General features: G+C 40.8%; 1 protein-coding gene across 4 annotated transcripts in view; it reads left to right on the forward strand.

Annotated features, from left to right (window-relative positions):
• Positions 1–15,896, forward strand: part of HNRNPA3 (heterogeneous nuclear ribonucleoprotein A3) — a 30,007-nt gene extending 14,111 nt beyond the window's left edge. For 2 of the 4 annotated variants that reach the window (XM_077448086.1, XM_077448085.1), the window contains 7 exons: positions 391–480; positions 578–694; positions 1,462–1,527; positions 1,736–1,885; positions 2,745–2,864; positions 3,774–3,855; positions 3,946–5,058. In XM_077448086.1, the coding sequence (XP_077304212.1) occupies positions 391–480; positions 578–694; positions 1,462–1,527; positions 1,736–1,885; positions 2,745–2,864; positions 3,774–3,838 (608 nt within the window). In that variant the 3' untranslated portion in view covers positions 3,839–3,855; positions 3,946–5,058. Of the gene's footprint in view, positions 1–390; positions 481–577; positions 695–1,461; positions 1,528–1,735; positions 1,886–2,744; positions 2,865–3,773; positions 3,856–3,945; positions 5,059–11,874; positions 11,957–14,587 lie in introns of those variants that run through there. The other 2 variants (XR_013261812.1, XM_077448087.1) reach the window with 2 other exon arrangements.
• The last annotated feature ends 1,296 nt before the right edge of the window (positions 15,897–17,192 follow it).

Consider the following 17,192-nt stretch of genomic DNA (forward strand, 5'->3'; position numbering starts at 1 on the left):
TTTTGTTCTGCATCTAGATCAGCGGTCTCCAAACTGTGGCCTGTGAGCCAGATGCAGCCCTTTGTTTTTTAGTCAGCCCTCGGGACACTTTTTCTCCAGCAGAAACCAATGATGGGACGCCATTCATGGAGCGTTATTCCTCGCATTCATACCAACAATGAGGCTCTACTACTTCCACTAATACCAATGATGGGGCAGTGTTTTACTCCCCCCCCCCCCAAAAGCCTGAAGGACAGTAAACTTGCCCTTTTGTTTGGAGACCCCTGATCTAGATAAAGGCTGGTCAGTGCAGATCAGTGTAGCTATTGCATTTCTTTTCCAGCCAACGAATGTGTAGTCTTTGGATTTTTTTTTTTTAAGTTTACTAACATCCCTTTTTTCTCTTTTTAGTTCAGAAATATCACACAATCAACAATCACAACTGTGAGGTTAAAAAAGCTCTGTCTAAGCAAGAGATGCAAACTGCAACCACCCAAAGAGGTACAGTGCTTGCAGGAATGGCAGGCCAGAATGTTTTGCCTTAGGAGTGTGTGGGGTATTTTTATTTTTATTTTTTTTATGGCTTTCTTCATTTTAGGACGAGGAGGGGGTGGAAGCAACTTTGTGGGTAGAGGTGGAAATTACGGAAGCGGTGGAGGAAGCTTTGGAAGAGGTGGCGGCAGTGGTGGTGGCGGAGGTGGCTTTGGGAACAGAGGTAAAATGTTTTTTTTTTTTTTTTTTTTTTTCCCCCTACCTTTTTATTGAGGCAATCTTAACCACTTCAGCCCCATAAGGATTTGCCCCCTTAATGACCAGGCCATTTATTTGCAATACGGCACTGCGTCGCTTTGACTGGCAATTGTATGGTTGTGCGACGCTGTACATCAAACAAAATTTGTCGTCCTTGGGGCCATGGCACCCCCCAAAATAGAGCTTGTTTTTTTTTTTTTTGGTGGTAATTGATCACCTCCGTGGTTTATTTATTTTCTGGTAATGGTGGCGATCTGCTTTTTTTTCACTGTTCCCGACCGCTGGGAACAGAAGATCTGACCTGTCTGGCAGAACGGGGAATATTTGTTTACATAGGCAGGTCCCCGTTCATGCCTCTGAACACCACGATTGTGGGTCACATGCGGACATCGTCTGCAGGCATGGTACACCCACTATTTCCTGTGCACAGTTTGTGCAGGAGCGCTGACCTGCTGCAGGATAATGACGGCAGTTGTTCGGAAAGCGGTTAGTCGTGCTCCATCCTATAGGGTGGTGTTTTCTGGATACCACTTAAAGTATACTTGGGTTGGCGCTGGCAGCTACCATTATTTTCTATTCGAGGGACTTCTGTTTGTGGTGCAGTAATGAATAGTGTGTTAAAAAAAAAAAAAACGTATCTGGTATGCTAGTCATTTGAAGTGCAGGACTTGGAAGGTGCTTCTCAGCCTTAGATGGTTCTAATAAATTCTAATATTCTTCCCCTATTTCCAGGTGGTTATGGTGGTGGTAGAGGTGGCTATGGTGGAGGAGATGGATACAATGGCTTTGGCGGAGATGGTATGTTTTATTTTGCCTATATGGTGTTTCCTATTTTTCCTTTCTCTTCCCCCTTCTCTCCATTCTTGGGGAGTTTCATGTTGTAACAACCTGCAATTTTCAAATCCTAATGAGATGGATAATTCATGTTTTACTGTATTTTTCTTGAATATTCAATAAATTTTTATCGGGTTGATTTTTGTTTTGTTTGTTTTCCCCATTAACCTAGGGCCTGGCAACTATGGTGGTAGCCCTGGTTATGGTGGTGGCAGGGGTTATGGAGGTAGCCCAGGGTATGGAAACCAAGGTGGCGGATATGGTGGTGGTAGTGGCGGTGGATATGATGGTTACAACGAAGGAGGAAACTTTGGCGGTGGTGGTAAGTTTTAACTTGAGTATTGGTAAATACATGACTGTTCACCGTTAAATGCATTCATAATATGCAAAAGTAGTGAACTTGTAACTTCACGCAGCACTATGGTAAATGTGTAGTTTGTGTTAAACCATTAAAATTTGTTTTTTTATTTTTGCTATCTTTTGGAGTAAAAGCAATGCAAATTGATCCTGTTATACAAGACAGAATGAACAGGGCAGCTTTGATTTTCTATCTGTCTAATCTGCCTTTCCAGTCCACCCCTTGATCAACAAAATGCCTCCAATCACTGTTGAGCTTGGCAGCTGTTGTCATTTGGTAGTCCTCTAGGCAAGGCTGACACCATTCCTTGCAATTTTATTCCAGGCAAGGCACGGTTTGTCAGCCCACAGTAGAAATGTGGGTAGGAAGTTTTCCATGATTATAGGGTCTTTAAAACATCATTAAATGTACACGTATAGCTTGTAGTTTGGGGTGGTGTTTTATTTATTTTTTTTGTTTTGTTTTTTCCTGAAACTTTTAGGCTGGGTTCACACCTATGCAATTTTTGGATGCCGATTATTTTTTTTTTTATTTTTTTTTTTTACCGCATCCAATTTGCATAGGAGAATGACTGGCTCTGTGGAGCTGGTTCACGTGTGTCCCAGGGTGGCTACGGGCACACTGCACAGTCTTTGCCTCCGTTTCGGGGCCGAGCCAAGCCTAAACAAACTTTAAAGAAATTTTGCATGGATGGGCTATCGGCTTGTTTGGACTTGAAACACGGATTGTTGGATGAATGCCTACCATTTTAGTGAAAATCATTCTAAATCATTCTTCCTTTAAATATATGAAATCAGTTCTATTGTATTTTATACCGTTTTAGGGAACTACAACGACTTTGGAAATTATGGGGGTCAGCAGCAGTCCAGTTATGGACCCATGAAGGGAGGTGGTGGCAGCTTCAGTGGAAGGAGCTCTGGAACTGGAGGCGGTCCTTATGGTGGTGAGTGGTGTAATTGTGCGGGGCTCTATTCACATCAGTGTGCTTTGTCATGAGCTTCTATGCATTTTTAGGCAGTTACATTGAATCCTGGTAATTTGTCATCAGTGTGTACACCTAGATGGGTAGCTTGCAGATACAGCTTTAAACACTGATATTTTGAAAGTGCATAAGAGCAACACCTATACTGGTTAAAAGCTTGCATCGATGGGCTTATATTTGCTTCAGGTCAGATTTATATTCATACACAAGTCTATGAGAATTTAAAACCCACTTGAAGTAGATCAAATGCACCTGTCAAATTCTGAATGTTCTGAGCAGCACCCCAAGTTGATGCTTCGACACAAGCCTGACAACATAGGCTAGTGATGGCGAACCTTGGCACCCCAGATGTTTTGGAACTACGTTTCCCATGATGCTCCACTACACCGCAGAGTGCATGAGCATCATGGGAAACGTAGTTGGGAAACCTTGGCACTCCAGATGTTTTGGAACTATGTTTCCCATGATGCTCCACTACACCGCAGAGTGCATGAGCATCATGGGAAACGTAGTTGGGAAACCTTGGCACTCCAGATGTTTTGGAACTACGTTTCCCATGATGCTCATGCACTCTGCGGTGTAGTGGAGCATCATGGGAAAGGTAGTTCCAAAACATCTGGGGTGCCAAGGTTTCCCATCACTGACATAGGCCCTAAAGCATTTTTGGAGTGCATTGAAGAATTTCTGTGAAAAATTACCCCTGGCTTTCACCCCAATCTACTATCTTTAAAAAGTACCGCTTACCTCTGACCTGATCTTACAAAAAACAGTTCAAATGTGTGTGTAAAATACAGATATACGAATGAGCCACTATGGTCATTCAACTGCCCTAAAAGGGTAATTTGGTTAACTAAGTACTTATTTTTACAGGTGGTTACGGATCTGGTGGAGGTGGTGGTGGTGGCGGCGGCGGCTATGGAAGCAGGAGGTTTTGAGTCTGCAGTAAATACAGGTAACCTATTGCATATGTTTTGTGCTGATGATTCAATCTGTCTGACAGATCACTTGAGTAATAATCTTCTTGTCCTGTATCATTCAACAGGCTACAGTTCTTAGCAAGAGAGCGAGGATTTGTCAGGAAAGCTGCAGGTTACTTTGAGACAGTCGTCCATGTGCATTAGAGGAACTGTAAAATCTACTACAGGAGCAGCGAGGATCCATAGTCAGAAAAGTTACCGCAGCTTATACAGGAGGCATTTCTTGTTAAGGACTGGAATAGTCGCAGTTTTTTTCCCATCAGTGCAGCTGATGATTAATGCAATGTAGTGTTGATTTAGATGTACATTCCTGAGGTCTTTATATCTGTTGTAGTATGTCTCCCATTTCCCCGCGATGTCAAGTATATTGCCCTATCCTTTGTTCTAGTGATACCAGGAATAAAGAATTAAGGAATTTTTAAATTTTAAACAGTTTTTGTGTAGTCTAGCGACCCCTGCATAACAGGGTTCAATGTATTGCTCAACAAAAAAACTTTTTTTTTTTGAGCTAGTATCAGATTTTAGAAAATCATAGTGGTGTACCTGGAACCTTTTTAAAGGTGCAAGCTTATTGACAGAATGTGAACAAAAGGTGTTACCTAATGTCCCTGTCTATAGCTAATAAATCACATTAGTCAGTGGATACCATTATGATGCAAGTAAAATAGATGTGAAGGGCTGTCGGGCCTTGAAAAACTTGCTTGGTTTTAACATTGAGAAAGCTGTTGGTTATGTTTAGTCCAAGCACATTCAGACCTGGAGCTGCCCAGTCTCCTCCCCATCCGCCATTCTTGGCACAGGGCTTCTGTAGCCTTTAACGTCTTGTATATCCCATGAAGCTGGTATTTGAAACAGCACAAGGCATCAGAAGGGAGAACCTCACCACTTTCCATTTTGTACTATAATTCAAATCATGGTAGTATCCAATTTTGTTGCTGTAGCTAAAATGATTCAGTAATGTGATTTGATTAAGTTTATTATAGTTTAGTGTTTTACTTTGTGGTCATTTCTCTACCTAAATTGACATTACCTGCCAAGGCAATATAACTTGCCACTTAGAAGTGGCCAACTGCCTTTGTATGACCTTGTTTAGCGAATTTGAATGTTTACATTCTATACCAGCTTGAGGCTTCTGTCCCATGTATGTTTTCTAATAAAAACTGGCGTGTATCTGTAAATCTGCCTCAGTTATTTTAGCATACCATTCCAACATGGTTTTAACATGGGAAGCCAGTTTCTTTTGGACAAAACTGTAAATGTAAAACCTGATTTTACAGGACAGTGAAACTTCAGTTGAGGGTGAAACCCCTCAAGTCTGAATACTGGAAGGATTTTTGATCTATTTCAGATTTATTTTGTCATTTTATAGATTGAGCACAGGCCATTTCATTGTACTGATTAAATTGTTTCAGAATAGTAGTTGGAGCTACTGCGGTTTTCCTGCTCCAGTAGTATAAAATATTGCACAAATGTTACATGCATCTCATAGATGCTGTTCTAAATGTCCTCTGCTGAACTAGATGTCATAGTTGTGATTGTCCTAAAGGCGAAAACAACCATGTTTACCAGCTTAATAAAAATGCATGCCCAAATGATTACTCTTTGGCTGCATTAGTTTCTGCTGTGATTCTCTGCCTTGGTAATATGACTGTTACATGGCCCTGCTCATGTTTTCTTTACATGGCAGTTTGCAACCTCACTAGCCAGGTAGAGCAAGCCAGTTGAATAGCATTATATCTGATCTGTCAAGATTTCTCTGCATGGTGGCGACCACGTGGCTCAGCAGATTGTGTGGTGTGTGTTTTTTTTTTTTTTTTTTTTTTTTTACTAAGATGTGTGGGGTGCCTTGGCTGATCCTTTCAAAAATATTAGTGGACTTGCTTTCTCTTCATTTTAACTGGTGGAACCTTTAATCCCCCCCCCCCCCCTTTCATGTATGTGAACTTCTTTAGCCCGAAAGGATCCCTTAATGACCAGGCCATTTTTTTCCAATACGGCACGGTGTCGCTTTAACTGACAATTGCATGGTCATGTGAGCTCCCAGAGCTTTCTATTGGTGGTATTTGATTCCCTCCTGTGGTTTTTATTTTTTTGCGCTATAAACGAGCCATTTTGAGAAAAATATATATTTTGCTATAACAAATATCCCCCCCAAAAAAAAAATTCATCGCTTTGGGCCAATACGTATTCTACATATTTTTGGTAAAAAAAATTGCAATAAGCATATATTGATTGGTTTGCGCAAAAGTTATAGCGTCTACAAAATGGATATATTTGTCATTTTTTTCTAACTAGTAAACGATTTTTAGCAGTGCTGCAAAATTGCGGCGGACAGATCAGACACTTTTTCAGACCAGTGACATTTATACAGCGATGAGAGCTAAAAATAGCCATTGATTACTGTATAAAGGCCACTGGCAGGGAAGGGGTTAACACTAGGGGGCGATGAAAGGGTTAAGTGTTCCCTGGGGACGTATTTCTAACTGGGGGGTGTGTACTGACGAGGAGTAGAGCTCACTGTTCCTGACCACATCTCTCTTGCTAGATCCCGATTCTGGCTCTCTGGAGCGATCACGGGTGGCCATGTGCATCGGTTGCGTGCCTGCTATTGCTCTTAAAGCGGCTGACCTATGGTGATTTGCGCAGCCCAGCCAACCTGCCACAGTAGGACGGCAGCTGGTCGGCAAGCGGTTAAACGTATATTAAGCCTGAAGAGGACCTAAATCCCTGAAGAGGACCTAAATCCCCCAAACATGTCTTTTCTAAACCATACAGCCTCAAAATTGTGTGCCCTGTGAAATGGTGCAAAAGTATAGTACTCAAAATTTGTTCATATTTGACGCTTGAAAAGCCCAATAAGCATATATTGATTGGTTTGCGCAAAAGTTATCAAGTCTACAAAATGGGGGCTAGATTTAGAGTTCATTTGTTTTTTTACTAGTAATGACGCAGAGATCCACTTTTTATTTAAATTTTTTTATCTTATATATTTTTTTATTTTATTTTTCTGGTATTGCGGTGGACAAATCTGACACTTTGGAGACCAGTAACAACAATCATGATCAGTGTTAAAATGCAGTGACAATGTATAAATGACACTGGCAGGGAAGGGTTTAACATCAGGGGCATTCAAAGGGGGCGGGGTTAAGTGTGTCTAGGGAGGTGCTTACTGTGTGGGGGATGGTTTCACTGAAGGAAAAAAAATCTGTGGTTCAGCTTGGCTGAAACACAAGATCCCTCTTCCTTTTTTATTTTTTTTCCTTTCTGACAGATCAGGCAGGTGGCTGATCTGTCTCCTCTGAATGATTGGCAGGGTGCAGCTGCCGGACCCGCTGATTGGCTCCCGATGTGTCCGATCACAGCGGGGGTGGCGCACGTGTGTCCTCTACACTGCCTGCACGAAATTGCGTGCAGGTACATGATTTTGCACAGCTGGACTGCCCTGCCACAGTATATATCCAGGTGTGGCCCAGAAATCTATTAGACCCATAATGTCACCTATTCACGGACCACTTCAGCTTCTACAGCAGACAGGTTGGGGTTTGAAAGCTCTCAACCAAGAAGTGTTGAGAGCTTTTGTATTCATACTACCCAGATAAAAAGGGCAAATAGATCTTCCCAGATATTCTGCCGATGTCCCTGCTGAAACCTGTCATGGAGGGTCCAGGACGTGGGAGGATCACCTTCTATTTAAATATAGACGTGCACCCAAATATTCTACCGCATAACTGACCATCAAGATTGAAAATGTAAAGATTCTCCATGGACTACTATAGGGCAGGAGTTTGTTTACATGCTAATGTAATAGTTGCGTTGGTGGCAGCAAAATGGGTAATGCTTCATTCCTGCCATGGAACAAACAGGCAAATTAGCCAAAACTCCTGAACTGCATTTTAGTTTCAGGTTGGCCCCTTTAAAAGTGTTTAAATCTATAGATTAACTTAAAACTGAAGCGACTTGCAGTGGCAGCCTCCCATAGGCTCTCGCTCCAGGTTTCCTTAACAAAATAAGTTGCATTTAAAACTCGACTACATAAGTTTAATTTGTGCTATAACTAAACAGTTGAACTATTATGTTAAATTGTTAGTGCATTATCAATAATAAACTGTCTTAATCGTAGTTTAAGACCATTTAGCTCTGTTTCATAAACCAATACTAATTGCAGCTTCTCTGTGGCCAACACACTAAGACGCCCAAGAACAAGGTATATACAGCTTGGCCATATTTAAAAAAAAAAAAAGTGGGTGTGAGAGTACTTGCATATGCCTTCATAGCTGGTGTCTCTACTTCTGCTTTCCTCAAACATCTTCAGAACCTGATCTTGTGGCAGCTCCCTTTTTATTGTCCTGTTAAAGTTTTGTACTAAGCTAGAAGGTTTATTTTTATTTTGTTTTTCTTCTTCTGACATGTTAATGCAGAAAGATCTGTTTGCAGTATTAAACGGCAAGCATTGAGTGAAATAACATTTCTCTACCTAAAAGTAGGCATGCTGGTTAACCTACATGTCTCCATTCTTGAGCTTGCATGAGTTTAATGGAGCTAAGAGTTGCCCAAACTTCTGTGGTATTGAGTAGGAAAGCTTAAGGCCCCTTTCAAACTAATGGGCCAATCGGGTTTGCCTAACAGTTTTTCAAGTGGACCTGATTGGACCATCCATTGCTTTCTATGGAGTGGGTGATGTCAACTCGCACATGTCCATTGACACCCGCCAACATCTTATCCTGTCTGCTAAAAACTGATTGGATGACAGGCAGTTTGTTTCCTTCCGCAGCTCATAGAGGACAGCGGGCTGTATCCGTGTCTGTTCCGCTAATGCAGAGCACACATGGACCTGTCAATCTGCCTGTGGAGCTGGCAGTCCACCAGTGTGAAAGGGACCCAAGACTATATATAGTATTTTTCAGTCATTCCAAATCGTGTTGGAGATTTTACTTTGTTTCTTAAAAAAAAAAAATGCACACAGTGGGTGTTATATTTTCTTATATATGCCGGCGCCGCTTTCAGCTTATCTTCTTTCCTCGGTGCAAGTCTACCAGGCACAGCTTTCCTGGTACTAAAGGTGAGGGTCTGCTTAGACTGAACTTCACATCCATATCATTTGGATGTGAAGTAAAATGACTTGTTCACATTTTGTTGTCTTTAGAAGATGGCTTGTATATTTGCCAGTCAGCAAGAGCCATGCCAGACTGCAGTTTTTAAGTCTTGTTGCAACCATTTTCTGCCAAGGTTGTAAATCTTTCTGTTATGGTTGACAGATCCCTATTTTGTGTCATTTTAATTTTTTTTTTTTAATGAGGTTCTGTTGTGGACTCTGCAGTACATGTCTGTCAGAAAAGGTAATTTGCAGTATATAAGTATTGTATATTTTATGTAAGCGTTAATCAGTTCTGCCATAGCATTTGTAAAAGGGGTTGTGAATAGAAGCTTGTAGGAAATGTGTTGGCTGTGGCAACCATATTAAACATAACCTTTCATTTTTCTTACCCTAAAGGAAAGACAGCTGTTGCTCATTTTTGTTCATCCATACATTATCTTTAGTTCAGTGGTTCTCAATCTTGGGAACGCTAGAGCTTGGTAAATGGTTCCAAAACTTTCCACGCCCAACATGGCTGTGATTGAGCTGTTGCCGACCACAATTCTAAACCTTCCTTACTCTGTTCAGTTGTATCCCCCAGCAACAGAACACGCTCTTGGTTCCCCCCCAAAATAGACTGTAATGTTTGGCTCGGATTTGTTACAATGGCTGTGCCAGTTGGGCGCATTTTTTCAATTTTTTGATGTCCCTGGAGGGAACATTTTTTGCATTGTAATTTGTCACATAAATGCATGCTTCAATCAGAACGTACATTAAATTTGCAAATTCAAAACTGGGTATCAGTGAAAGACCATCAGTCACCGGGGTAGCCCTGAACCTGGCAGAGAAGTGTTTGGGATGAGAGTAGTGTGCAGAGCCAGTAATAGAAGGAAAATGTGCATGCTTCCCAAAACCCCCACCCAAAGCCTCACACATTGTAGCAGTAGTTTACATGCTTTCCCGCTAACATACCAAGTGTGCTATAGTTCAGTCAAAACTGGTGGCCGCAGGAGACCTCTGCATTTTCAATGCGGCTCTGTGCTGATCAACAACCTCCCCTTCAGCACTAGATGGGACACTTGCCTGCAATTGGAGCTCCACTGCAGTGTCGCAGGCTTGAGGTTGCACACACAGGCATTGACAGCATATATGCTAAGATCCTACATCACACAGAGGTCTGCAGTCTCCTGCACTCCCACTGGCCACTAGTATGAGGGCCTAAGCTATAAGGCTCCTTCTAGCTGCTGCTCTTTTTTTACTAGTAGGGAACTTGGAGCATGATGTGCATAACTGTGCTGTGACTGTCAGGTAGACCCACACATCTGCAGCCCCATTGCAGGAGTGCAAGACGAGCGCACTTCTGTTTAGCTATTGGAGCAGATGGCCACCACAGGTGAAGTCTAGCTGTCAAAGCCGACAGGAGGGCTATGGCCCGATGTCTGAGAACCACTGCTCTAGGTATTGAAGTGGCATTTCAAAAGCAGCGTTACTTTTTTCAGTGAACCCATTTCCTGTCCAATGAGGCTTGTCTAGTCCTTTTGTAGACAAATCTAATCTTTCAGTCTTTGACATCCATAGATCTGACTTTTGCTATACCCAATGTCTACATCTCATGGGGAGGATGGGCTCAATAAGAAAAGTGAATTTACACCTAAAAGTTCAATTGCCTAGATTTACCAAATGCACATTTTTTTAACTTTTTTGCACAATTCTAAAATAGGAATAGCTCTGCTCTTTTAGAAGGGTACCTGAGTGGAGCTGCAGATTTCTCAACAAAAGGATGAGCCAGGGTAAAAAAAAAAATGGCAGTATTTCAGATATATATTACCTGAGAAAATGGCCCAAAAGATCACTCCATTTTAGAGAGTGAAGGTCATTGTTGAATGCATGGAGAAAATATCATACCAGAGCTTGGTATCATCCCTAAGTAGCAAGCTTGTGTTTTTTTTTTTTTTTTTTTTTTTTTTTTTTTTTTTTTCCCCGTGACCTAAAACTGCATTGGGCTATACAAGCAATGGGACTAGCTAGTTCTGGGGGGGGGTGGATGTGTCTCCTTAGTCTGTGATCTCGTACAGATTTTTCGTTTTTTTTTTTGTTTTTTAACCTGTGACATGGAAAAATAGCTTTGAGAGGCATTTGGGAGTCGGTCTTCTGTTCCCAACTTGCAAGAATTCCTTTTTTCTTGCGACTTCCTGTGCCCATGGTGGGTAGGAATCTCAATGCTGACAGATGGCAAAACAATCATTAGAATTTCTAAGACCTTTTTTCAGTATCCAAAAATGAGGAAGTATTTTTCTTTTTTTCTTTTTTTTTTTCCTCCATGACCCTAAAGGGGTTCCCTAAATATAAATAGTAATGTTGCACTTTAGTAAATCTAGGCATTGAGTAATGCAAAATCATTAGGCAAAATGATCTTGCAATGTACTCCAGATGGTTAGCGTTGCTCTTTGTATAAATAACTAGTCTCTTAATGTAGTATTTGTTTGGAGTATGTCTTTTGTACTAGAAAAGTTCGAGCCATCCCTCTTTATAGACCAGTGGATTACATGAGAACTCTCTAGCACAGGACCTCTACAGCCTTTGCAGTATGGACTCAGTCAGCCTTATTAAAGGAGTTACAGCAGGAACAAGAGCTGCAAGTTTCCAAGAAGTCACAAAAAGCAGAATTTACTATGCTGATAGTAAGGAGCTTCCCCAAGACTAGTTACAGCTGAAATAAAGAAGAGTCTAGCAAGAGAGCAACATCATTTGGAGCCTACTAGAATACTAGCTACTGCAGGTGTGACAAAAAGCCAATAGGTCTAGCAGTGAGACCTGAAAGCAAGGGCCATAAGACTAGGTAAGGTGTGCTTTTATTCTCTAGCCCAATGAATGGATGTATAATAGAAGAGATGTGCTAATTTACCTCCTTGTTTCACAGGTGAGATTGGCTGGCAACATATGATGAAGAAAAAGCACGGATGACCATTTTTTCCTGGGCAAGCATGTCTTTATATAAAAGTGTAAGTCAGCTGTGCATGTGGAATCTATACTGTATTGCAGGGGTCTACAAACATTCTAAACAAAAGGCTGGTTTACCATCCTTCAGACTTTAGGAGGGTCAGATTGTGGCCAGCGGGATTGGAAATTTTTGTGGCATCAGTAGGAGTAAACCTCATCACATTTGGTATTGGGTTAGGAGGAATAGTGCCCCATCTTTGGTATCCTGGGGAGAAATTGTGCTCCATTATTGGTGTCAGTGGGAGAAATGGTGCTCCATTGTTGGTGTCCGATGTCAGATTAGTGTTTCATATCAATGGGAGCATTGGTGCAATAAGGGACGGATAACGGCAAGCAAAGGGCCGCGGTTGGAGATCTCTGCTGTATTGGTCTGCACCCGAACTCCAGGCAGAGGGGGGGAAAAAAAAGCAAACTAAAGCTAATTTTTTAGCTGAGTGCAGATATTGCTGTTTGCTCCAAGACCTGCATTGTACTGCCCATTCATAAGATGGACTGCATTGTGCATCTTTAACCCAGCCATAGACGGAGTAATTTTTCTTTCCTGCAAATCAGTGTTGATGGGGGAATCCCTCTTGCAGAGCCATGGTGTTCTCCGAGCGGGGGAACTGTTCCTGCCTGGAGAACAGTGATTGCTGCTACTGACTATAATAGCCACTGGCAATGATTGTATGTAAATTCCAACAGGCTGGATGTACCCTTGATTGATCAATCATTTTGGGTACATTCAGCCTTGCCCATACATAGTTTGAATTTCAGCTGGTCCCTGCTGAACCGGCTGAGATTTGAACTGTCTATGGCCCGCTTTAGTGTGGTAGAGTTCGGTGATTGAACTTTGTATCAGAGTCAAATCCCTTATCATACATCTCAAAACTGGGGGAGAGAAGGGCAGAAATTGGAGCCAATCTGACTCTGCTGTATGCTCTTGGCAAAACCTGCTCACAGACCAGAGAAATTACTGTTCTCATTTATTCACCTTCCAGTCATTGGCTTGGCATGAGGTCTGTGACAGTTTGTATTGCTGAACTACGGTAAAGAATAAGCAGATCAATCTGACTAGAAAATAAAAAAACCCTTTGGCAAGCAAAACAATTCAGAGAAACAGATTTCCCAAGTTTTATATATGGCAGAGAACATTTAAATTGGAAGAAAAATGATATGCCTTAGCCCTGGTCCACACCAGTGTGGCTCTGAAATCATGCTACTGCAGCGCAGTTTCAAAGCTGCAGATCAGTGCTATTTGCATCAGCAATTTCATTGCAGCTTGTGACTTCATTTAACTGAAGTCAATGCAAGTTGCAATGAAAACTGCTGTTACTTTAGTTGAAACGATTTGAACGGTTCCACTGCCGAAAAATGGGGTGCGACTTGTTATGTGATTTTGAACTGCCCAATTGCATAAGTGTGAACCCCTTCCCCATGAGAGACCAGCAAAGCAGATGTTGATCCTCCAGTACCCAAGGTTGTCCCCCATTTCACAGGGGTGCACAACAGGCTTGACCTGTTGGGTATTACTTTTACTCAATGCAAGCTCATCCATTATATTTTGGGTAATGTATTGTGTGCCCTTAAATTTAGTTTTAGTGTATTTTTGTATTTGATAAAAAATTGAAAACAACTATTTTCCAGGGTGTCTATTTAGAATTGGGGGTTTCAACTAATGTTTAGGTGTAAAATTTAGCATTTTAAAACATGTTTCGAAAACTGCTCTGCCAGCAAGGGAGAAAAAGAAACCTGCAGCTGGAGAGGGCATTAGAGTGCACAGGCAAAGCAAGTATTTTTTTCACTTTACCTGGTGCCTTTGTGAATTTATGGTGTTGTATAAAATAGAGCTTGGGTAATTTAGAAAAATCAGACACAGGACATAAAGTAATACAAATTCAACTAATGTTCTAACCCCTTTTCCACACCATTCAGGCTAACTGCCGATTTTACCCCCTTGCTGGAGTTGGACTTTAATTTAGCACTTTTCTTTATGTACTGCTGGTGATGGTTAGGATACATGGTTCTCATAAGCCATTTACAAAACGTGGGCACATCAGGTATAATATCCATAACCACAAAATGAATCGGGAGCAGGGAAGCAGGTAAAGGAGACCAGGGCCAGCAAAATTGGGAACACATGGTAAGAATTGCTAGCATTACTCTTATGCTCTATAACCGATCGCATAGGATTTCTGCTTTTATTGTAAAGTAGCTGAATCCCATAAATCATAGAGGTTCCTGCTTATTGCTTGCATTGAAGATGCTAATGAACCTAATTCCTAATAAAATGAATAAGTAACTTTCCAGTTAGGACTTTGTATATACTGTAGTTCATGTCCATTTGCATTGCACCATGATACTATATTGTATGTATAACGATTTGAAGGTTCAAATATTTGGCTACGAGATTATAAAGGCACAGACATTCCTAGTCGTCATCGCATACCAGGAATTAGAGATTTTCAGGAGTGGTTGCGGACTAAAGTTGCATCTTTCACAGTACTGCTTGGGCACAATTCAATGTTAATGTTCCTATACCACACAAGATCTACACTTTGAATTCCAGTCCCCATCAATAGTAATGTTTGGGTGATTTTTTTTTTTTTTTTTTTGTTTTTTTTTTAATTTCCCCCATATCCCTTGCTTTTCAGTTTGTCTGCCAATGATGTGCAAGTTGGATCTCAAACGACTGCGAAAAGGGGCATTAAGAAGATGGAAGTTTTTTAAAGTGCTTTTGAAGAGTTTAAATAAAAAAATTCAATCTTGAAACATTCCAAGGGTATCCCTTGATGGTGGTAGTTCATGCACAGGGAAAATGTCTAACTGTATGTAGGCTGCTAATTTATTTTATTTTGTCCTTAAGGCAGAGTTAATTATGTGAAAACACAGTCCAGGTTGCAATATCCACCTCTGTATATATTTTATTTTTATTTTTTTTGCAACTAGATGTCAGTTTTCAGGTTAAACTACATCCAGGTTCGTCCAGCCTAAGACTGAGGACATATTGTGAGTGTAGGGCATTTAATGTAGTGGCACTCTGCACTCATAAGTACAGTGTAATGAGTGGTGCTGACCTCTGCATCTGAGTGCCTATCCTGAGGTTGACGGTACAGTACAAAATAAACCTGAAATGCTGCTGCCATAGACTTCCAGTGGGAGGGGGGTAGCCGACTGAGACCGTTTCTTTTTGGGAAGGGCCAACCTGTGTTTTATTGGGGGGGAACTTTGCTTCCAGAGCATTTTTCAACAAGGTGATGTGAGGGGGGACCTTTTCGGACAGTTTTCACTTCAAGTGTCTTCGGTAGTAAAGTGGAATTTTATTTTTTTATTTTTTCTGTTGTGGTTAGAACAGGAATGTGGACAAATGAAATTTCCCAAACGGGGAGACAGTGATTAAAACTGACTGACCTGAATCTATGTACTAAAGATGTTAAAATGCATTTTAACTCCCTGAACATGTCTCCGAAGGTTCTGCACATTGTACTTTAAAAAAAATATTTTCATGTAGCTGAAGAACATATAGTGATTTAGATATTCTTCAGTCATGCATACAATGATTTCTTGGCATAATAATCAAAGGAATATCCATATATTGCAGTGCCTGAAATTGGTGTTTGCCTGGGTGCAGCTGGTATTTCAGGGAAATGTGTCTTACAATTCAGCATTGGGTTTTATTTGACATATTTGCTGTTTTTTGTACCAACTAACTACCAAAACCATAAAATACATTTGCTTTTGGTCATCTAGTATCTCTCTCTCCCCCCCCCCCCCCCCCCTTACTTTTAAGCTTCCCAACACCACCTTTTTTGTAAAAATTTTTTAAATTGCAAAGTTTATGTAGCATATTGTACATGTTTTTAAACATGGCACACTGCATTGGCACTTTAAAAGCAGGAGAAAATAACACTACACTTATAAAGTACTTGTTCTCACTGTTTAAAAATAAAGGCGTGACAAACATTTTGTGGTGATTGTCCAGATTATTTACATTAAATTTGCATTCAGAAAGTCCTCTATTAAATATTACATTTTGTAAAAGTGTAGAAAAATGTTTAAGCACTATACCTTAAGGTGTATGAACTTTAGGTGTGCAGAATGTTTTTTTTTTTTTTTTTTTTTTTTTTTCTTTTCAGAAAGCTGCTTTGTGTTCTGCCGTTGAAAATATTTGACTTCATAACAGCATTCAAATAGGGGTACCCAAAAAAAAATTTTTTTGTATGTATGTGGTGATCCCACCTGTCCCAATAACATACCTCTTACCGATTAGCTAAAGTGATATGTACTAGATGTGTATAAACTTAATGCTGATACTATGTCCAGTATCTTAAAAGTGCAACTGTACATAATGTGTCATTCCACCAATAACTCAAGCAAAAATACCTCTAACAAAATATCTAAAAGCCTTCAAACAAGCTAAAGGAAGAAAAAAAAAATCAACAATCCAAGTCCCACCATAAATCACTCGGAATTGTGACACGATGGTGTATATACTGTAACCAAAACTGTACAGTGGCCTAATGTGTCCAGAATCCTAATACAGTATAATGAACTTTTAATATATGTGCTTAAAGAATAAGGATATATACAAAAAAAAGCGCTGGAATAGATGTGTGATAGAGAGATCTATTTTATACAAGTGTATTCGGTGACTTTTGTGCTCGTAGAGTCTCCAGGTGACTTCAGTGCTCCCCCCTCAAAGGTCCCTACTCACCGACTCCTTGCACCCCCACAGGGGTATCGTGCATGAAATTTCACTTCGGACTGGACCAGGCCGGCTTCTTCAGCTTCAAGTTCCGCTCTTCCAAGCTCCCGGGATTAATACAGCATGCAAGGTGTCCCATTTTTTTTACGTGTACCAGGTTATGTGCAGGTCTAGTCTCATCCAAAGGATGGCTCCCATAGTGTAATAAGTTCAAAAAGCAATTTCCGTTTATTAAAAAAAAACTAAAAAAATCAATTACACAAAAACCATCCAACTAGATGTGCTGCCAGAAACTATACCAGTCGGTAAATATATATTCAAACATTAAAAATCAAATGAAAAAACTCCAAATTACTGTAACAAGCACCCCTCCGGGTTCAGATCAGTATTTCCAAATGCAGGGCAGCGATCAGTGAACAAGCAGTGTGCGCTCCACCTGCATTCCACCCGAGTGAGTTCCCGGAAGTGACTTGTATGCGTGGTTCCATTGTACGCGTTTTGTCATTGACGACATCTTCAGTAGCAGTCACGCCAGGGGGTCATCTCTTAGCTTT

This window comes from Lithobates pipiens, unplaced genomic scaffold, assembly GCF_037356315.1.
Source record: "Lithobates pipiens isolate NorthernLeopardFrog02 unplaced genomic scaffold, aLitPip1_a1.2 Scaffold_22, whole genome shotgun sequence".
Taxonomy (NCBI): domain Eukaryota; kingdom Metazoa; phylum Chordata; class Amphibia; order Anura; family Ranidae; genus Lithobates; species Lithobates pipiens.